General features: G+C 39.3%; 1 protein-coding gene across 6 annotated transcripts in view; it reads left to right on the forward strand.

Moving 5' to 3' along the window:
- Positions 1-22,143, forward strand: part of TC2N (tandem C2 domains, nuclear) — a 35,810-nt gene that overhangs the window by 8,048 nt on the left and 5,619 nt on the right. For 3 of the 6 annotated variants that reach the window (XM_075029951.1, XM_075029953.1, XM_075029954.1), the window contains exons 2-9: positions 9,907-10,033; positions 10,683-10,916; positions 14,153-14,317; positions 17,399-17,490; positions 18,135-18,210; positions 19,267-19,367; positions 20,260-20,376; positions 20,979-21,170. In XM_075029951.1, coding sequence (XP_074886052.1) covers positions 9,967-10,033; positions 10,683-10,916; positions 14,153-14,317; positions 17,399-17,490; positions 18,135-18,210; positions 19,267-19,367; positions 20,260-20,376; positions 20,979-21,170 — 1,044 coding nt within the window. In that variant the 5' untranslated portion in view covers positions 9,907-9,966. Of the gene's footprint in view, positions 1-9,754; positions 10,038-10,682; positions 10,917-14,152; positions 14,318-17,398; positions 17,491-18,134; positions 18,211-19,266; positions 19,368-20,259; positions 20,377-20,978; positions 21,171-22,143 lie in introns of those variants that run through there. The other 3 variants (XM_075029956.1, XM_075029957.1, XM_075029955.1) reach the window with 3 other exon arrangements.

Genomic DNA, 22,143 nt, shown 5'->3' on the forward strand with positions numbered 1-22,143 from the left:
CTCTCTGTCAGTCTCCCATTCAGGTTCTTTGTCTGCTTAGCAGTGACTAGAGTAGCTAAAAAGTTTCCTCCATGAAACCTTGATTAAGCACAGAACATCTCCCTGAATCATCCTGGCTTTTGTTCAGTTCAGTGGTACATGTACTTCCAGATCTAGTTTCACCAATGTGTGAAATCATGGGTCAAAAATCTCGTGAAGAGTGTTTGTTGATTTAAACTCAACAGGATAACCCCCCCCCCCCATACATTCGTGGTGTAGCTATTGTTCACTTTGTTGCTAAGCAAATCTGTCCTGAGGGGAAAAAGGGAATGGTAAATTCATGTTGCTGACTTCTGTCTTCTCTGAAGGGAGCGGAGCCCCGCCACTCTGCCCCATAGTTGTAGCAGCATTTGGCCAATAATAATTAGGATGTTAGATGCTCCCATAAAATTGAGACAGCTCTGACTTCCGCTGGTTTCTCCCAATGTTTATGCAAAATTCTTTAAAAATACCTCCTTTATGCAGTGCCTGGTTGCCATTCATCTGCCTGGGCAGCTGCCATCTACTCCAGAGAGTACAGCTCTCTGAGAGGCTGGGGCTGTTAAAACTGGTTGTGGGCCCCTGGTGTGAGTGGATTTAAAGCAAAAAGTAATAAATAGTTGTACCTGATAAAGACGGGATCCTCCTGGACTTTATTTTAAAGTGTGTTTAGGCAGCTTCCTGAGCTCAGTGCACATGCCCTGCAGAGCCATACTCCCAGTCTGGTTTGCATTTGAATTAATTAAGATCAGTTCCCATTTCCTGTTCTAGAGCAATTCATTTTATCTGTTTTCATATATGAGATGTACTGCAGTCACCTGTTGCCTTTCTTAATCTCAGCCATAGTCTTTTAGCCTTCATTTATACAATTTACATATTTCCTTCCTCTCACTACAATGCCATAACTGGTTATAGAGTGACACTGCGGAGCAGAACTGCTGAACAGGGAATCCTCATCCTGTGGAAACTCCGTAATTTAAAGTTTTTTGGTTTTGTCATGAAACAAGATAATAATTATATGTAAAATAACTATTAAATAATTAATGTAAAATAACTAATAAAAAACTGCTTCACCAAAAATAAAGCAGTAGATGTGTGTGTACATATATATATATATATAAAAAAAGAAATATTCCATCTTGACTCTTGTGGGTCAACAGGTTTCCCTTAAAATAATTTTAATGGTAATGAAACTGTATTTTTCCATGCAAAACTGTTTGGGTTTTCTTCTTTTTTCATATATACAGGAGGAGCTATTTTTCATTAGCTGTCTGGATATTATATGTGTATCCACGTGTTTTCTGTGTGGCTCTGTGGTCATGGCAGAGGCTGAGGAGTCCTGGATGCCATTCTGTGCTTTCTTTCAGTGTTGTATTGAGTTGGTTTCCAAGGGCCCTCTTTTCAAAGCTGGACATGTTTAGCCACGTTAGGGAACTCCACTGCACAGGCAGATGCACTTGCCTAAAATACCTTCTTCTGGGCTGTCCTGTCGAAAAATGCATCCAGATGTTTCCAGTTCTCTTCGATATCAGGGCTATAGAGGGACTGCTGACGGTTCTATTTTTGTGGCTTCCTGGCATTACTGTAGAAGGAGAAAAAAAATTGGATTAAAACCTGACACGGAATACATAAAGAAAGTCTTAAGTTTTAACTTAGATTATAAAGTAACCATCGTTGATTGTCATGATTTTTTTCCTAATCTGCTTAGAGTGAAGGACTTATCTTATGTTGAATTCTTTCCATGTTCTCATCAAAAGCCAAGTTCTTTTTACAGAGATTTCAGTCTCTTAAGTTTTCTGGTGTCCTGACTTCAACTCTTGCTTTGCTGTTTTCCATCTGAGTCCAAAATGATCTGCAGTCCAACATCATGGATTTATTCTTTTGTGTTTACTGCCCCAATACATACCATATTGTACATCTTTGTCCAAGTCAGTGAATTTATCTACAGTTCACAGGAACAGTGTTGTCAGTTCAGTAATTGGATGAATTGGTTACTTGCCTAATGCAGCATTAGGAAGAAACACTATCTCTATCACTTTTACAGCCCAGAGCATAGGGGATTCAGCATATTAAAATCCCAAGTTTTAAGCTTTATCGTGGGATAGATTTATAATATTCCCTTCTTAATTCAAATACAAATCTTGCATGAGAAGAATTGGCTCAGATTTATGAAAATTGTTCTTTTGGCCCTTGTAAATGATATTATTAATCTTCTGCATACTGGGGCAGGCTTGGATTAAGTCTGCATTTAAGGGCTGCAGGTGCAAGGCATAATGCTAAGCCAGAGTCAGGGTGTCCCTGGGGGCTATGTCAGAAGGACTACTTTGGGTTGTGTAATCGTGCCAGGGCTTGTTCCCCTTCTCCAGGGGGTGCCTGGAAAGCAGAGGCAGTTGTCCCTGTAGCACAATAGCTCGAGCACACGCACCTGCTCAGCTTTATTTTTCTTCAGGGAAGTAGGCAAGAGCAATTAGTTCTTCTTCGTGACGTACTCTGTTTGGTGGTCTGTGCCCGGGCTGCGTGTGCAGATGCGCTGAAGGCCATTTGGCCTCCTCCAGTTGAGCCCTGGGAAGAAGCAGCTGCTGAGCTGAAGGAGACCACAAGCTAGATTGCACAAGTGCTCTTTCTGTAGGGTTCAGCTCAGGGCCTGCATGAAGGGAGACATGTATTAGATCATCTTTGTCTGGGCAGAGAGGCTGGAGGGATAAGGGAAAGTTACAGTGGAACACGGCATGGTTTCTCACAACTGCATGTTGGAAGACATGGCTGTTCCAGGCAAAGCTGCTGCCCTTGTTCGGTTAGAGCTAGACCTCCTCGGCAGGAGAACATATAAAGCAGCTCATGGGATGACAGAGAGCTCTGCCTTTACTGCTATGACAACAGCTCAGCTAAGAATTGACTTCTGAGGTGGTTTTCTTTGCCTCAGGAGAAGCCTGCTAAAGCTGAATAAGTAATATTTTTGTACAATTGTCACATCCTGGCTGATAGCAGTGAAGTATTGAGCACTCCCACTGATTACTAGGGTTTTAAACTATACGTGCAACTGTTATCTCTAGGAGAGCCCAGCAAACAATATCTTACCTGAATGCCACACAGTCACCAGAGGGACTGTGGAGGTGTTCTCTGCAGGTTCCCATCCTCCTCCTCTTCTCCACTTGCTCAGAATATAGTCAGGAGGATGAAGAGGCAATGGTGGACCTGTAACAGTTTGGGATCTCAATACAATGCTGTGGGAATGAGAACAATGCTCCTTGCAAGTATTAAGTAATGAAATATATTGTCACCTTAGATTATCCTGTGACATTGCTGAGTCTGAGGTGCATAGTTCAGTTGTGGTATGAGCCTGAATAAAACTGGTCAAAGAAGCTGGATAATGTTTTGAGAAGAACCATGCAAAACAGACTTGAATGGTGTAAAACCTACAGGTGTAAACTTGTCTGCATGGCTTGCTTTGGTCTGCTTAGCTTACTGAAGAGAAATATAAGAGAAGGTTAGATCCTAATCTTTTAAGATATGAATGAAGAAAGGAGATACTACTGGTAATTAACACTTAATATAGCAAAGACATACAAACTAGGGAAAAAAATTAAACTAGAAATAGAGTTAAAATATTAACAGTAAAGGTGATTAGCTATTGGAATATTTTCTGAAATAAAACCCAAATGTCTTCCTGCTGAAGTTGGTCAGTGTAGTGCAGGAGTTACTGGTTGAAATCCAGTGGTATCAGTAACTGAGGAGGGTGGGACAAGGGCGCATAATGGACCTTCTGGTCTTCAAAAGTAAGATTCTGCTTTACTAAAGTGTAAGTGAATGAGAGGAGTTTGCAGGACAGGACTGTGCTGGTTCAGCCTAGTGGTCTGTTCAGTTCAGTTTCATGTTTCTGGGATCAGCAAGAGGAACCTGTAAAGCTTCCCCCATGGGCTGTTGAGCCATCATTTACCAGCGTGGGAAGGTGCTTCCTGTGCCTAGGCAGTTAGTGGTTTGTTTGCATCATGGAACATGACACTTTTCCTAGCAACTTTTTACCATCTGTTTCTGTTACCAGATTTAATTGTGTAAGCACTCAAACAATGCCACTAGGCTCTTTGCCCCAGGAAAGCTGTGCAACAGTCCATCATAAAATCCCCATCATCTAAACTAGGTTAATGATGCATAGTCTTTTTTTTCAGTTTTAAATACGTAATTACACTTCTTCATTTATTTGCTGCACTGGCAGAGCTTTGCATCTCTTCATTGTGTTTCTGTCAAACTGTTTGTAAGATGTCTCTTGCCAGAATGCCTTTCTGGTTGTGTCCTTCAAAAGCTTTCTCATAACTTCTCTTTCTCTGTTGTGTTATTTCAGCATTTCCTTTGTGATCCACTGCTTTCAGGGTGAAATCCCTTTCTCTTTCCAGGCACAGAAGAAAGGAAAGCCTCACCTTTTCTTCATTTCCCTGGAAGACAGGAGAACTGGAATAATCTCTGTGTGCAGATTTCCAGAGCTTTCATGCTTTTCCCTGAATTGCAGTTACAAACAGAGAAGGAAGGTGTATGTACACACACCCACACCCACTAGTTACTGCAGATATCACTGTTGTGGGGTTCTCCTGCAACAGGCATAGATAGGAACCTTTATCATGCACCTGGTAGGTGTGTGTTGGCGTGACATTTTTGTGTTTCCCTTTTTCTTTTTTTTCCTCTTCCTTCAGACAACCTACTACTGCCTAGTTTCATAATGAATAGTAACAAAAGGTTGTGTTCTGTCTTTTCACATGCTCAGACCCATTTGAAGTGCCTCTCTCTCCTGTGTGGATGGTACAAATCAGACCTGCCTACAGTCCCCAAAAAACTAGGGCCTGTTTTTTAAACTGTGGGTTTTATGCCTTGGCAAGCGTATGCCTGTGTGTGGCACTATGTGTGTAGGTGGGTGCTTGTGCTGTCCTTGCTGCTGCAGTAGCAAAGTACCTGGAGACAAATTTCTCAAAACCCTTTAAGCTGTTTTACTAGTGTTGACTGGTTTTGAGATGCAGTGGTCACAAACCACCCCTCTTCAGACGAAATGCTGTGCTCAGACCAGTGCGCAGCTCCAGATGCTTTCCCCCAGAAACAAAACTACAAAACAGCTGGCCGTGGAAGTTTTAAACCTTCTGCAGCATCTGCACTGTCAAAAGAGAATCCATCTGACCTGCAGCAGAAGCAGCTTTTGCTGTGCTGTGTTTTTGTTAATCATCTGGAGACCTGCGGTGGTATTTTTATGCTTTTTGAAAGTTTTATATGACTGGGATTGACTGCATCTCCTGGATCTGAAAAGCAGAAAGGCACAGAGGTAGCATAAACATGGAGTTTGGCTGAGGTGTGAACTGGCAAACTTGAGCTCACTTTCTCCACAGGGCAGATCCTCAGATGTTGCAAAGCATCGTGGCTCTACTGGGCCTACTGGACCTGTAGACACATATGTCATTCAAGGATCTGTCCCAAATGCTTAATAACAACTGATCATCCCTGTTTCCGGGTATTTTCTTTTACACCTCCCACTTTGTGAGGGCTTACTGCTACTAGAAATTTTGCCATGACGTGATTCTGGAATGCAGATCTGAGAATGCGTTTTATACATTTATGGCTGGCAATAAATCTCACTATGTTGGAAACCTCTGGTTTAGCCAGGTTTCCCAGTTTGAGATCAGCTATTTCACCTTTGTGTCTATTGCATAGTTTTAAATGTGTTACCTGATCAACTCCTATGGAGCAGTGCTGTGACTACATGCAGTAAAATACATCAGCCTACAAATTTGTTGCAAAACATGCCCTCTCATCATAAGGCAGCAAAGACCTGACATTTCAGACTGCTTTCAGCTTTTAATATTTAATATAGCGATCATCCGTTTTCTATCATGTTCTTTTTATTTAATGAGTTGTTGAAAATATTTACTTTCTTCTCCAAATATCTCTGTCTTGTAATCATTCTGGAGGCATCTGGAACTGAAGTCTTTGATTTTTGAAGTCTCTGTTTATCTGATTTTAGCTCATTCAAAATTTCTATCAGAGAAGTCTGGAAATCATTAAGATAATTTATGTTCTCCATCTAAACCCATTAAAATAGTAGTGATTGTAATTCTCTAGGCTCTGTGTATGTGTGTGGTTGGTTTTTTAAGCTTTGTTGTTTCCAGGATGTTCTAATAACCTTGGCTCTCCTCCTGCCTTAGTGTGGAAGGACTATTGCTGAGTTATATTTGATTATCTTATTTTGGCTTGATACTGGGAAGAGAGAAATGAAAAAGCTTACTGAAATTGGTAGTAAACACCAAGAAAGAGAGAGAATTTGAGACAGTGACAAGGTCTGGGTTCAGTTCCCTCTGCTGCTGCAAGTGATCTAATTTCTCTATCTCAGTTTTTTGTCTGAAAATCAGGGATAATTCTCCTTTTCCTCCTGTCATTTTCTAAGTCTAATATCTCCAAAATGGAGGATGTCTTTGGCATATGCATATTGCCTAACAAAAATGGACCCCAAAACTTAGCAATAGGGTCATGTGTCCTAACTTTTTGTTAAGATGGATGGCATTGCTGGGAAGTCAGTACTACTTTGGAATTTGGTGGTGCACCTAACAAATGTCTCTACAGTTCAGGTTTATTTGGTAAATTTAGTCCCAGACAACTGCATGTTAGTACAACCTTTTAACAACTGTTAAATGATATGCTGAGGATTTTGGGGTAGCTGACACCAGCAAAAGGTTCTGGCATGTGGGAGAAGTTTAATCTTTGATAGAAATGTCAACTTCTGTCAAGATCATAAAATACTTTTTTAATCTTCTACAAGATTTTTGTTTGTTTTCAGTTAATAAAATACACAACAGAACCTGCTAAATTTCTGTCTGTCCCAGATGGCTAACACAAAACTTTTGCATGTAGTGAAAGCTGTATAACTAACCGTAGGCAACTTGGGAATTACAGATACGAGAAAATAAATGAACTGGGAGCCAAGCCATCTAATTCACTGCCAGGATTGCTCTTCTGAACTAAACAAACAAAAATGTATTTATGTCTGTAGCTTAATTAAGTGAATTAAAACTTTAATAAAGTAATTTGAGATCATCCATGTTGTGATTTCATGAACAAAGCAAAGTGCTCTAAACAGAATGAGGGAGCACTGTATCTGGATGATTTGTCCCTCAGCAAATGCTTTCATTTTTTTGTAATGTGGCTGTGGTCTAAGTCTAGGAACACAAGTGCAAATTTTGTCACTGAAACCATTACATTTTTAAGCTTAAAAAAGTGTAAACAGTGTTCTAGTCTCTTACTCTTGGAACTTTATTTTCAAAATACCGTATTTAAGCTGAAACTGAATTGGAAACTCTAAGCTATGTGTCTATATACTTTGGCATTGGCTACTGATATTACCTTGCCTACAAAACAGTAATCTGTAAATAGTGTACTCTCTTCTGTACAATAGGTAGTGTTGAATTGCTTTGTATTTGTCTTCAGATAGAAAAAAAATGTATGAATGTTTGCATATTGATAAATGGGGACGAAAAGATAATGGTCAAAGACTATCACAGGTTACTTGGTCTTACTGTGAAGAACATGGCCTTTTTTTAATGATAGAAGTACACAAGATGTAGAATTGCATTATTACTGTTATATCCTCAATACCCGTATGTAGCCCTTTCTTTCTAGGTAAGGCACTCAACCACTTGATGGAAAGCCAACTGCTTGTAACAGATGATTTACACTTGTTTATCTGCTCACGTTAATGGTTCCAGCTAAACAATTCTGGGTAAAGAAATTACTACCATGAACTGAATTTTTTCCACTTTATGTAGCTGAAAAGCAGGGCTGTTACTAACATTTTGGTTTCTTCACCAGCAGTAGCGAATAAATTCAGTCTGGATGTTTTGAGATAAAAGACTGTTTTGACTGTGCAAGCTGCCACTGAGGCTTAGATACCATTGTTGCAAAGCTTAGAGCAAACGAAGCAGCTGTTTCAGCCCAGTTTAAACATGGTGAACAAGAGTAAAGCATATTAACTCCAGCTGTGTACTGATAACAGCTGGGAAGGAAAATCACTGCAAGGGAACCTTAAAGTAAACTTTGAATTCTAGCAGGCTTAGCTATCACGAGTGTGCCTCTAAGGGAGGAGCAGCAGAGAAAATTTGATCCTTAGAAACGTGGAGAATTTAAAGAGAAATTCCTGTGCTACTTTTTGTGCTTCTGTAAAGATGCAGACCAGGTTCTGAAGTCGGTGGTGTCGCTTCTGAAGATTTTTGAAGCAGATCTCATACTGTATTTATGCTCATGGGCAATTTTGAGATCAGGATGAGTACGGAGTGATGGATTCTGTGCAGAGTAATGGTGTCCCTTTTAAAGCAGGATATTGCACCCCTGCCCTGTCTGTTTAGAGACTATGCTGTAATCTCTTCAGTAGCGTTCCGTTTTCCAGAATAACATGTACCAGTATTCAGGCTACTTCTGAGGTTTTTATATTCGGGTCACTTACATTTTGTTCATTTTGGTCTATTGAGCACAAAGAGCAGTGTAAAACTAGAGGAAATAATTAATGTCACTTAGTGGTAAAACCAGAAAAAATTATTCAGAGAAATTGTATTAAACCAAATATTCCCTTAGGTCCTTGTTGCAGTAGACTAATGGTTTACTTAGGTTTAAGTCTAATGGTAATATATTTTAAGAATTTCCTTCTAATCAGTACTTTGTGATAGTTCATGATTAAGAATAATTCTGGAATGGTTACATAGTTGTAATAATAAACCTTCGGTATATTTCACACTAGTATTTTAAAGATAAGTTAATTCAAGGCTTCCTCATGAAGCCAAGTGCTCTCAGTGACTTTGCAAAAGCACAGAAGCTTTCAGCAATTTCTTGTGATTGAGATAACTGAGCAAACATGTCCATTTTTGTGTAATTATCACTTTCTCTTTGTGCTTTCCCCCTTTCTCTTATTTGTTGTCTTCCCCATCCCTTCAGCTTATGTTCATGTTCTGTTTGGTGTCTTCTAACCTCTGTGGAGTTGGAATCATGTCTTGGGTATGTTCTACAAAGAACCTTGTGTACTTTAGGTACATGTAAAAGGACTAGGCTTAGACAGCTAAAGTTTTGGACAAGAAGCAACGCAGCTGTCTGTCCCTCTGAAAAGAGAACATAAGGATATGAATAAAGACATTTAAATGAGGCCAGTTAGTATTGTCATAAAGTTCTTTTAATGTTAACCAGCTGTTATAGACTTGTTCTCATTCTTTAATAGATTACATGCCTCTTATTTTGCTGGAAGTCAGCGCGCTCTATTTCTGTATGCATAGCAGACAATTATATAATAAAACAGGTCTTCAGTTTCATGTGTATACAATTATGAGGAAGCAGTAGCTCCTCAAAGAAGGCAATTTTGGCATCATACATAAAGAGTGTTTTCAAATGTAAAGCATGGAGCATGTTGAACAAAAAATGTAAACACGTATGGATGTATGTGAAAATAGTACATGAGTGAAAGAGGGTAAGAAAAACATGAACAAGGGAAACAGAATTAAAAACACGTCTTGCAAATGACTTGACAAGACTACATCAAAATAGCTGTAAAGCTGAGTACATGCCAAAGCCCAGTGGCACACACAAATATGAGGAGAATTTTAGTGTTCCTGAAAGACAGGGACCTGAGTGGGTCACTGAAAGTACTTGGATGCTGCACGTTAAAATTATTATCTCTTTCCTTGTGCTTTTATATAAAAAATAATTTGTCTCAGTGAGAGAAATCTGATGGCTCTTTTCCTTTTACGACTGAAGTAACTTTCTCATTGACCCTGGGACTATGTTCAATAAGAAATCACGTATTAAATAACTGATAATACTGATTTCATTTTGATTTCAGTTATTCCCATCTACTATCATTTGTTTTATTGTGTTTTTCAGGTTCGATAGCTACACTGGATCTTTGATTGTGGTCTCCTCCAAATTGCAACACTGAAAACAATGGCAACAGAATGTATAAAAAACTGCTGTAAATGGTGTTTCTGCATGGAAAAAGAAAAAAATGATCGTGAGTTCTGACATTGACTAAGGGTTTTGCTCTTCTGGCTTCATTAATGATGAGACTTCCCATTAGTAAAATGGCTGCATCATCCCTGATAAACTTGAATTCTTTTACAACATCCAAAATTCTTTCCATACCTCCACTTGGAGATTGAACATGTGGTTGTTAGTGTTATGAATTGGAACTGTAACTGAAAAATAACACTTCTCTGAAGTCTGCTCCTTGCAGCCTAGGATGCTGTCAGAAAAGCCAGCTTTTCTACCTAAGATTGTGTAAAGGTCTTATATCTTTCAAACTCTAAGAGTGAACACTTTTTTTTTTTTTTTTTTTAAACTCCCTGTGGATTGACTGTTAGGATTTTTTTGATGTCTTAGTTGTTTGAAGAACAAGCGTATCTCTTGCAAAAATTCACTTAAGAGCAAGGTAGCTATAAATATAGAAGCTTGGGCAACAAAGAGTTTGGATCAGTACAGGTGTCATGAGGATGAATATCTTTTCCAGGTGCTAGTCCTGAATGCTGGTAAAACAGAATACTAGCAGCTGTTAAGTAATGTACCAAGCACAGATCCTATTAAATAAAAGAGATCTGTTCACAGTATTGTTCAAAACTTAATGCACATGTGGACCATCTGGTTTTCTTGCTCTTTATTTTTAGCAGTTTCCATGGTGCAGGAATCTGAAGCAGTAGCCGCAAGCAAGCCAACTATTGTAGAGAAGCCTCCATTGTCTTCTGTGTCAGTGAAGCGTCAAGTTGGCTGTTCAGAGGATTATCTTCTTTCTAAACTGCCCCTGGATGGTCAGGAGGTACCATTTGTGGTCCCTCCATTCAAATTGGCTTATGTACAGCCGAAGAACCTTCCTAGTATCTCACACGCTGGAGGGATTCAAGGTAAAATATAAACAGCATAGCTGAAATAGTTGTTTAGCTTCTGCTACTCCTTGAAAGTTGTCAAGTATTCCTACTGAAAACATATGTTTGCAGAACTTTTCTAGAAGCCTGGTCTTGTTTCTTTTCTCTGTGGACACCCAGAGATTTTTGGGGAAGGATGTCATCTCACTATGAATCTCTGTGATGTTGCATGAATAAAACTGAAAGGGAGGATTGCACACCAGTGCTCATACTCAAAGCCATGGAAGACACTTGAAGGAAACAGAAGCTTTAGTAAAGAATCTATTGGAGGCAAGGAAAGACCTAACACAGCCCCAGCGTCCAGATCGCTCAAGTAAAGAAGGAGGGTGGTCTGGCTTTCATGTTTAATGTACTGATACGTTTTAACATGCTAACATATCTTCCTTTTCAGATTTTGCCAATAGATAGCATGTGCTACTACATTGCAGAATTTTTTGCCCCTACTATTCCTGATATTTTTGCTGCTCTTTGGGAGGCCAGGGGTCACAGATCTCAGTGGTATAAGGTTGCGCATGATACTGTGATTCTTTGCTTCACAACAATTTTGTGCTTCAACCTCTGCCAGTTAGTCCCATGCTTAGACCGCCAAAATGATGTAGATGCAATTTAGGCACAGTGGCATTTTAAAAGAATAGGAGCGTGGCCCGGTAACATGAGTTACAGGGCATATGCTATTGCTAGGCTCTTGGTCCTGCCAGGAGATGCCTAGAATTAGGTACCAGAAAATTTTGGCACAGGGACATAGCTGAATGGTTGTTTTCTCTGGAGTTGCTTTGCCTCAAGGACGTGATAAGCTGGTAATATGCTTTTAGTCCCATGTGATGGTATTTCTTTTCTAAGAGTGGAAACCTTAATAACTGAAAAAAGTCAACCACATATTGCATAATAACTAATGCAGTACTACCTAGCTTTTTTGTGTTTGTGTGGTTTTACTCCCACCCTTCTTCTCTTCTCCCTAGGTCCTTGCTGTTGCTTCTTTCCTCCTCCTGCATGCCTATTACCAAACTTCCTCCTCACCCTCGCCCACCCCTGCTTGTGACACTGGCACCAGAGCCAAGCTAATCAGCCTAGCAGAGCTTTTTGGTATAGATTGGCCATTCTGTGCCCAATCTTTTTAGTGGGCTTCATTTGTGATGTCTGCCTCACCAGACATGGACAGGCAACCTAATAGCTGGAGATAGAACATGTGAGGCCTTCCTCATCTCTGAGCCTGATCTCCTTCAGCCTCCCCACTTGCCTGCTACTTCAGTAGCTAGTTCTTGTAAGTCCATACTTGGACAAGGTATGGAAATGCAGGACATGATTCTGGTAATCCCCTTTCTTACTAGGTCTGGGTTCATGCTCTGCCTTGCTTTGTCCTACCTCATCCTCAAGATACTGTACAGACAAGTCCATCAAGGACTCTGAAGCACAAGTGTTTTCCAGGGAGAAGGAAGATGTGTTTAACAACATTTAGATAAATGTTTTCTTTATTCATGCTGTTCTACACAATCTTAACAGTCAGTGACTTATAAACCAGTGACTTGTCTTCATTGGGAATTCTGCTTCATCATAATTTTTGAAGGACCTGGTGAACAGTGTGGCCCTTAAGCTATAAAGCCGGTAGATCTTCTGGCAGGATGACCTGACTCTTCATAATTGTCTCTCTTGAGCAAATATTTTAAATTCTTGAACAAATATTTGAAAAGTGGCTCTTATGTCAAGTAGGCAACTTCCATTTCTCTTTCTAAATATAAATACTTATTTTTTAAGCCTCATTAAATTTGTGTTTAAAAATGCAAAGTTTACTTTTTAGGGAGATTTACTAAATACAGTGAAGTGTGCTGTCATTCCTTCTTCACATTAGCCAAAGCACCAGCATATTCAAAAAATGTATTTAGAGTATTTGTTTCTTAGACCGTTGTTAAATATCTGTAGAAGTCCAAGTTCTACTCTCAGTACCACTCCATTTTCTGTCCATGTCTGACCATTTTCCTTTAGTGAAACAGGACATGTTCAGTGTTAGCTCTTGGCATCCCTTCTGAAAGCAATTGAGTTCTGGCAGCCTTTCTTTTCAATACTCACTGTAGCATGTCTCATGCTCTCACAGAAGTAAGCTAGCAGGAAGAAGTGTGCTCCTGGTCTGGAACACTGGCTTTTCCGTCATCTGCTGTGTAGCAGTTCTTTATGGCCTCACTTCTAGCATTCATCCTAATTTACATCACGCTCAAGCCCATGATACTTGAATTCTTGCTTTATCATCTCTCATGCTCCATCTCACTGTTTTAGTTACTCTTTTTTACTTACTCTACTAACACCTGGAGGAAAGGATTTTACATCAATAATAGTTTGCCTCTTATGGTGCAATAGACTTGCAGAATTGAAGGCACTTTACAATGGGGTAAAGAACTTTTTAACAGATAGGTTCAAGTCCGGGGAGGTGAAATGAAGGAAGGAAATGTCAGAGCTTGGCAGAGTCCAGGTCACCCCATCCCTGTTCTCTACTGTACTATTACATGTGGCTTATTTTCACTCCAGACAGACAAAATGAAGCACTACAGCAGTGTTCTTTACTGTTCTGCTGACCAAGACATGCATGTTTTTTCTGAAATGATTATAAATAAAGGAAAGAAAAATAGAGCAGCTGTGCTGTAATGGGCTGAGTAAAGGGCTGGGATTCAAGCATTCTCAGATTTGTCTACTTGTGCCTCAGCCAACAATTCAAGTCATTTTGGACCAGTGATTTTACCACTGACAGACTTCCTATGGAAATTGGATGACAAGGAGACTGCAGTCATAAGTTGCATTATCTTTCCATACAAGACCCTCCTGAAGGTCTGGGATCTGTTAGCTGAGTGAGAATGTCCCAGGGGTAGGTAGCCAAATAAGTCAGAGGTTTTCTGTACACATGGCCCTACTTTTCATGTTAATTTCTGTCTTGCTGTCTATCTTTGGAGCCTTCTGTATATTAAATAGTTAGACATTTATTGTGGAACTTCAAGGAAGGGTATGCATAGCTTTTTATGGCCAATTTAATTCCAGTGTTTGCTAGCACACTGTGGAAATCTGACATAATGTGTATGTGTGTTTTCTTTACTTTTTTTTTTTCCCCCCAAAGTAGATAATACTGAAATATTTTGTCCTTTGCCCTGAAGGCACTCTGCCTGCCTTATGAAGCCAGGCAGCATGTGTTCTGTCTGGAACTCTTGCATTTGATGTTTACTTGTGCTCTGCAGAATCTGCCAGAGCCTCACTTGGTGACCGGAAAGCAGAACTGCACGGCATGTACCAATGGCCCCGCTATGACGTGTACAACCCATTCTATTTGGAGCATCGGGTTTCGCCAGATCTGATTAGGCGCTTCCAAGCAAAATCAGATAATAGGAAATTATACGGATCAGGTGAGAAAGACCACACCCTTACTTTTCTGTCTTACTCCCTTTCCCAAAGTTTATAGGTAAGAGAAAAAAGCCATTTGTCTACAGAAGATGTGTTTGATTATAGCAGTTCTCAAACTGGTCTGTATGCTACAGACACTTCTTGGTTGGTGAATGAATCTGTGGAGCCAGCTCTGCTTGATTTCCAGCTGCGCTGTTACTTTCTGTCCTTTGGGGGCTTGAGAAGGTTTGCATGCATCACACAAAGGTAGACAAATTGGCAAAGCAAGCTAGTATAGCTGCTTCCGATCCAAAATAGGATGCAGTACTGGAGATTCCAGCTACCAGTGATAGGAGTGTTTGAGGGAGATGGAAAAAGGAAGTTGGGCAATATGCTGAGTGGAGGAATGCCTGTGGAGTATATGTATGGAGAGAGGAACAAGCACCAAAAAACATTCAGGAGCAGATGATAAGAACAGGTGCAAAATGGGAAGTGATGCTATGTGCCAGCTTTTTTGTAGTTTGCTTTTGAAGGTGCAGAAATGTCCCCACTCTCATTGTATAAGTGTGTTCAAGAATGGGGAGGGCTGTGAGATAATAAAAGTTTAGATAAAAAGTGTTTGGCTACCTAGGTATAAATTTTCTTCTGTGCTGTTCATTGGTACGTGTATCCTATCATGAATGCTGTTTAGGGGGAAGTAGGTGACTAAGTGTTGCTTGGTGTAAGTGACTGCTAAGGCAAATGCATTCACAAAAATCACACGCTCGAAGAAACATACACACTTCTGTATCGCATCGGAAGCTGGCAACAGCATGCATTTTTAAAGATGTTTTATTTAGAATGGTATAGCATGCTTATTTTACAGCTGGGGAAATGTCTCAGTCTGTGTCCCGTTTTAAAAATAATTCTCAATCACCGTAGAGACTACATGAAGAGACTACTCCATATATTTTTTTAAGAGAACAAAACACATGCAGAATTTTAGCAGCCTTTAATGCGTATGGTTTTGCTAGCCTTTGTAAGCACCTGTAGTGGGAGCCAAATAGGTTTTGTAAAACTGTCTTGAACATCTTCCCTTCAGTTCATCATCTCTTTTTCCATTTTTCTTCAAGCTAAGTAAAGACTTCACTAGTTTTGTCTTAGTAAGCTTAAACACAAGAAAGGTCACTTAAGTGTGTCTAGAGTACAGCTCTAAAATGCCTTCTTCCTCCAGAGTTTTTTGACAGCAGTTTCAAAAACTAGATGATTCTCTTCATGTGCATCTATAGACTATTTAAGCAAAATTCTAAGCCTGTTTTGTTGCAGCAAGTGCTGTGATACTTTTCATGTGTCTAGGCTTAGAACTACAGAATGTGTTTATTTGGAACGTATGAAGTGAAATTCTTGAATTTTCATGTGAAGTCCCTCCTCTACATCTTAAAAACAAACAAAAAACCCCCCAGCAACAACAAACAAACTGAATAATAAATTCATTAATATTTTTCCAAATTTCTAGTTATTATTAGTAAACAAGATATGTTTATGGTTAAAATTTTTCTGCTTTTTTATATTTTACAGGCAGCTTTCTCAGTGTAAAAATTGTCTTTTTTTCCATTAAAAACTTAAGTTTTTGAAAAAGGCACCATCTCTTTCCCCCTGTCCCCCCCTCCATGTTCTTTGAAAACTTTAACCAGCTTTACTAGAAACAGCAGATCATACTGTCTTTAAAACGTTTCAGTGATTTGTAACGGGTAGATTCAAGTGTGTGTTTCCCAGTAGTTTGTGAAAGTCATGAGTACTGAATACGGAATTAATTTCCATAACCAATTTCAAATCAAGTAATGGGCTGGTCTATCCTTTGCTTCTATTATATCAAACAAGGTTTCTAGGCCTTGTATTATAATGCTGTTTCTACACTGGACTCTGTGAACAACTTGGCCCTTTTGTCTCATGTGCAAGCGAGAATTTGGAACTCATGCCAGACACACAGACCTTCATTAAATTTTATCTAAATTATGTTACTTTCCTTTTCCTCCCATGGGTTGTCAAAACTTTCTTTATCTTTTGTTCTCTTTTTCTTCCTTGGGAAAAGAAAAAATTGTTCTTTATTGTCACATTTCACAATAAGCAGAACTGGTTATTTCTTTTGATAGCAATAAAAGGGAAATAAATTTTCAGTAATGAGTGATGTAATTCTATTAAGCTATCATCAGTGAATTGTAACGGAAGTGTTCTCAAATACCATAACACAGCATTGCAACAAAAAGCAATTCATTGTATCAGATAGTCCTAGAAGTTAAACCATACTGCTTTCATTCATTTCAGTATGGGTCAGTTTTGAAGTTGAGAGGCTTTAAAAACCTCTTGAACGTAACTGGACTTAGCAAAGATTGCTGAAACAGTGGCATTAGTTCAGCTCTCCTTTTCTACTGTTGCTGTATAATATGCATAGACAATGTGCTTTAGCTCTGTATTGCTTTGGCGTCTAAAGAAAACTGATAGGATCTACTTAAACACCTCCAACTGCTGAGGAAACTACCCTTCTATAAAATAAAGATCTTGCTTTTATGCTATAACAAGTATGTGTCATCTTAGAATTAAGACTTGCTTTGTCTGAGATCTAGTAAGGGTGCAGAGTATGGTGCTTTGACACTGTGATCAGTAAAGCCAGGGAGATGAGGCCAAGTTCAGCAGGCAGCATGTTTTCACCACTGGCATCTTTACTGTGGAAAAATTTAAAAAAGGAGACCAGGCTAAGCCCCAGTTCTGCCTGACTAGATTTAAAGATAAGGCTTTTCTGTTTTGCTAAAGCATCTACTAAAAGAACCATTTCTCTTGAGGAATTAACTTTGAGGTGGGCTCCCCATTCTACCAGTGCTACCAACGTGACCGAGTAAGTTTGAACTATTTCAAAGATGGAATTGATTAAGATATTTTAATGGCTTGTTTTCTCCATTTGCTCATTTCAGGGAAGTGTTTTGGGAAAGGTGCTGACATCCTTCCTTAGATGTTATTTAGCTAGGTTTCAATTCTACCATAGGTCTACTTAAATTTTAAAAAATCTTCTTTTTTTTTTCCTAGCAATGATGCTTACATGATTTGTATTGTTCTCTTTGTCTTTTTAGTTTGTGATTTAAGACCTAGTGCTTTGCCTGCATCATTCGATGTAAGTCGTTCAATGTTTGATCTCAGAAGCCCACCTCATCGATTCATGAAGGTGAGTTCCCCTTGTAATTTAGGTTATACTGAAACCTCAGCTTACTTGGTGTATCTGTTCCTGTTGCATTGCGTTTTCAAAGTAAACAGTGAAGGGCATTGTACTATGCACTGGAAAGACTAGAGGGCAAAGTTCAGCGTCGACCAATTTCAAGAGGCTCTTTCCTGATGTCTCCTCTGACTACTGCTGTTCTGGCCCAATGGGGCTATTGAGAACCTGAGTAGGCTGTTAGGCAGGACAAGACAGACAAGAGGTGGTGGTTTGTCATCTTGTGATTTCCCCCATCAGTTGAAAAGTGGAACACTAGAAGTTTCCATTGATGCAAAAAACACTGCTTTTTTTTTCTTTTTTTTTTTTTTTTTTCAAATAACCATCTTTTACATAGAGATGAAGTTGCATATATATCAGTGAGCAAAAAAAATCTGTGCTGGCCATATGTGTCCTGTATTAGCTCTCTGCATCAAAATAGTAATTTCATGCTGCTGGATCAAAAGATTAGTAGGGAATGAGAAAATTATTTGAAATTCAGTGTTGTTTTGTTTTCATCTTGTCTTGTCCAATTGTAGAATCTCTCTGACTTTTTGCGTCTGTTGCTCTGAATGAAGTGATTTTTTTTTTAATTTTTTTTTTTTTTTTTCCCCCAGAGATACGATTCATTCTCCAGTGTACCTAGCAGTACATCTTCCAGGAAGGATTCGCAAGGCAGTAACAGGAGTCTGGGTAATGTTTTGTTTGTTTACCTTGTAATGAAATATTTCCCTTTGCACTTGAAACATTAAGCTGTCTCTACTGTTGATGATATTTTTGGGAGGGGGGGGTTGGTTTTGGGGTTTTCTTAGATAAATCTGATTAGCAAGTCATTTTTGAGATTACTTTGCAATTTGAAATTAAGAGTTTTGGACTTGCACCTTCCTGTTGTCAGGAGATTGAGCCTTTGAGGAGTTCTTTTGCTTTTGAAAAATTCATCCCTGGATTTACTATCCCTGTGAACTAAGATGTTACAGATGTTCTGTTAGGATAGAATGCGGCACCTTGGTCACAGCTCTAGTCCATTTTCATGTATCAGTATTTCTCTATAGGAGGTGCCTGGAATCCAATACCCATATTACTCTGAGAATTAGGCAAGAATATTGCATGCAAACCTGGTATCCTTATTTATGAAAGAATGCTGAAGAAGTGGAGATACTGCAAAATAAACACTAAAAAATGAGTGAAGTCCCCACGAAAGTCACTCTGCTGGAAGTCAGAATTTCACCCAGTCTCCTCAGAAGGAAGACTGGGGTGCAATGACCTAGTTTCAGTCATGACAGAGAAATGCTGGATATTAAATGGCTCTTCTGACTTGGAGAAGAGCATAACAGTAAAATGTTTACTAGGCTGGAATTGAAATCTGAGAAAGATAAAAAGGAGGCCAATTTATAAACTAAACAGTGAAAGTAATTAATCTGAGGGAGGTAATAGATTATAAATGTGTTCTGGGTGTTTCAAGCACATGCTTTTTTTCCTTTCTAAAAGTTGTTCGAGTTCAGCACAAATTATTAAATTCAGTAGAGATAATTGAGGTAAATGTGAAGGCTTTTAGCTATGCAGAAGGTCAGGCTACAGGACTTCATGGATATTTTGTCCTTAAAATGTAGGTGTTAAGTATTTCAAACTTATGTTGAGAGAAGTTTTCAAAGATAGGCAGTCCACCTACTAATGAGTTCCCTTATTCTTGGAATGAACTTTTAAGATACTGCATTACTTCTAAAAACACTAATTGGCTTTCTTCCATAGATACTATTACATTATCAGGTGATGAAAGAGACTTTGGAAGACTGAATGTGAAGTTGTGTTATGTTTCTTCTGTAGAACAGATTTGGATCACAGTTTTACATGTAAGAAAATATAGATAACTTTATTATTTACTCAAATGGCTATTTTACTATACTTAGTGTTCATTCTCATTGAATTGGTTTCTGTTACTTTAAGCAATACTTTTAGGAGAAAAAAAATTACTTTTAAGTATTAATATAAACAAAGTTCAGTCAAATGTAATACTGAGCTTCATTCAAAGTATCTTCTTCTTCCCCACCCCCTCCCTCCCCTTTTTTTTCCCCCCTGTTGCAACCTCTATTCTGGGGCAGTCAATAGTAAAAAGTAGTATATGACTCTATGTTACTATACATATGTTCTGATTGTGGACTGAGGAACTGTTCTGCATAGATAAGAAAGCTGAGCTGGTCATAGGCTGGTCCTGCTATGGAACTTTTCCTGTGGAAATTTGGAGGCAGCAAATTGGAGCAACTTTGGATGCAGCATTTAACTGACTTTAAATCTAACAGTTCCTTCAGGGCAGAACCATAATAGCACTTTGAGGACATGTAGCTTCTTGTGGCTTTTTTGTTAGCTAATGTGATACTGCTATGCTGGCTGTTTTATACGCTTCCAGGAACTATGAATAATTTTTAGGCAATGGAACTTTGAGTAGTCAGAAACCTTGTAACTACATCAAGTGATAAATACTACGTAAGGGATTTCATGATTTATCTGTTGTCAAATTGCCACATAGTGAAATCATTAAAGTCTACCAAATAACTTTTTACCTCTGGTTGTGAAAATTAATTATTAAATGATCTGAAGTGACACAATCATTACACTGGCTCTGATTTATTTCAATATTACAGGAATTATGCATAATTCTAGAAGAGTGTAGAAGAGTCTGTTTCTAAGTTGTCGGAAGGCCAGAGTCTTACATTGTCTAATCTGACTGTGTTTTCAATGTTGCAGTGCAAAGATCTGAGCTGGCCTTCTAGCTATGGGGAAAATCCTTGTATCTACGTCAAGGGAATTCTCACACTGCCCAAACCAGTGCATTTCAAATCTTCTGCCAAGGAAGGGTGCAATGTAAGTAGAGGCAGGGATAACACCAAGAAATCTTTTTCCCCCAAAAAATTAAACTGAAATGTAAACAGGTTTTTTTAAATGGACCAAACATACTCCAATACTCCTATGCCATATTTGCTGTGGTAGTTGCCCAAGTTCAGGTTGCTTCCTTCCCTGCTCTGCCCCCCAACTTCTCAAAATCCTATTAAAAGCCTTGTTCCATTTCCTCCGCCTATATCCTCTCTTGCATTGTACTGTTGTCCTCCTTCTCTCCCAAGTCTGCAGGACTGTCCTCACAGGGGACTGAACCATGAGCTTCTGGCCTTGGCAACTCAGTGGTGGGGAACTGGGGGAAGACTGGGCATACCTGTAGGTGCATATTCACCCCAGGGAAGGTAGATGATGTCCTCAGCTCGTTAAGGTAGTGAAAAATAATTCAGAGCTTTGTCCCTGCCAGGGTGTGTCAGTGGGGGCTTACAACTGCAAAAGCACACTTTTCCATGGCAACCTAAAATGGTAGCCAGGAGTGGTGGCTATAGGACCAGCAAGCCTTGGTTTCTAGGTTTCAGGCTCGGTGTGACTCTTCTACAATGGTGATGTTACCCCTCTGTTTTTCTTTCTAGGACATTGAATTTATGGAAACTTTTGTATTTGCTATTAAACTGCAAAGCCTCCAGGCTGTCAGATTGGTATTTAAAATCCAGATGCAGACTCCCAGGAAAAAAACAATTGGAGAGTGCTCCTTGGCACTGCGGGAGCTCAGCTCAGAGGAGTCAAGTCATTGGCTGGATATATCTCCTCCCTCCAAAGCACCTGTAAGTGCCAATACTGCAAAAGTATGTTGCTAAATCACCTAGAAAATGTTGCTGGAAATCTAAGTAAAATAATTCGGTACTAATTCAATGTTAACAACAAACAGTTTTTTTCTTTTTCTTTCTTTTTTTTTTTCTTTTGCCCCCCCCCCCCCCCCCTTTTTTTATTGGGGAAAGGCATTTTGATGGGAGGAAAAAATGCAGACTTTTCAACTCCGCACATAGCTGTTCTGGTCATAAACTACAGCTGTTTCTGGGAAAAGAGCTAGAGCAAGCTCTTCCACACCATGGCCCACAGCTTGAGGGAGGGGCATTCTGGGGAAATGTTCAGCGGAGGACACCGGGTAATTGCCTTTTCCAGCCAAAAAAGCATCAGAAGATCCTTAGGACTCACAGCAAGAGCTCAGAGCAAATGGAATCTGCTTTTGTTATGGAAGAAAAGTGCTAAGGTCTTCAGTGGCTTGAAACTGCAGAGATAGCTATATATTTCATACTCAGATTGCATGCTGTGAAGTAATAATTCAGACAGTTCATTTCCAGTAGTGTAATAAGATGCAGGTGGTTTTCACAGTGGGATTTCCTTTCCCCCTACCCTCACTTTGTTTCTTTTTCAGATTGTGTCTAGACATTTGTATTTTCAACAAATTAAACTTGAATTAGCAATTCAAAAGCAAATTTTATCTAAGTGTGTCTGAGTAATATGCGTGATACTCTTGATTTCTAACATAAGTTACACTTGACATTTTTTAGTTCTAACAAGAATAAGCATATTGCTTCAAAAGCAGTAAGATTAAGTGAAAGAGGAAGCTGTTTTAGAAACTACTTCATCCCAATACAAATTCCCGAATCATCTCATAGTTTCTCTCTTTGCGTTGGCTTTCCTCACCATTGTATGCAAGAGCCCTCCAGACATTGCTGGATTTCATCCCTGTATTACCCTGTGAGGCAGCAAACTACCCTACTTGCCAATAAAGAG

The sequence above is a fragment of the Buteo buteo genome, chromosome 6 (genome assembly GCF_964188355.1).
Source record: "Buteo buteo chromosome 6, bButBut1.hap1.1, whole genome shotgun sequence".
NCBI classification, from domain to species: Eukaryota; Metazoa; Chordata; class Aves; order Accipitriformes; family Accipitridae; genus Buteo; species Buteo buteo.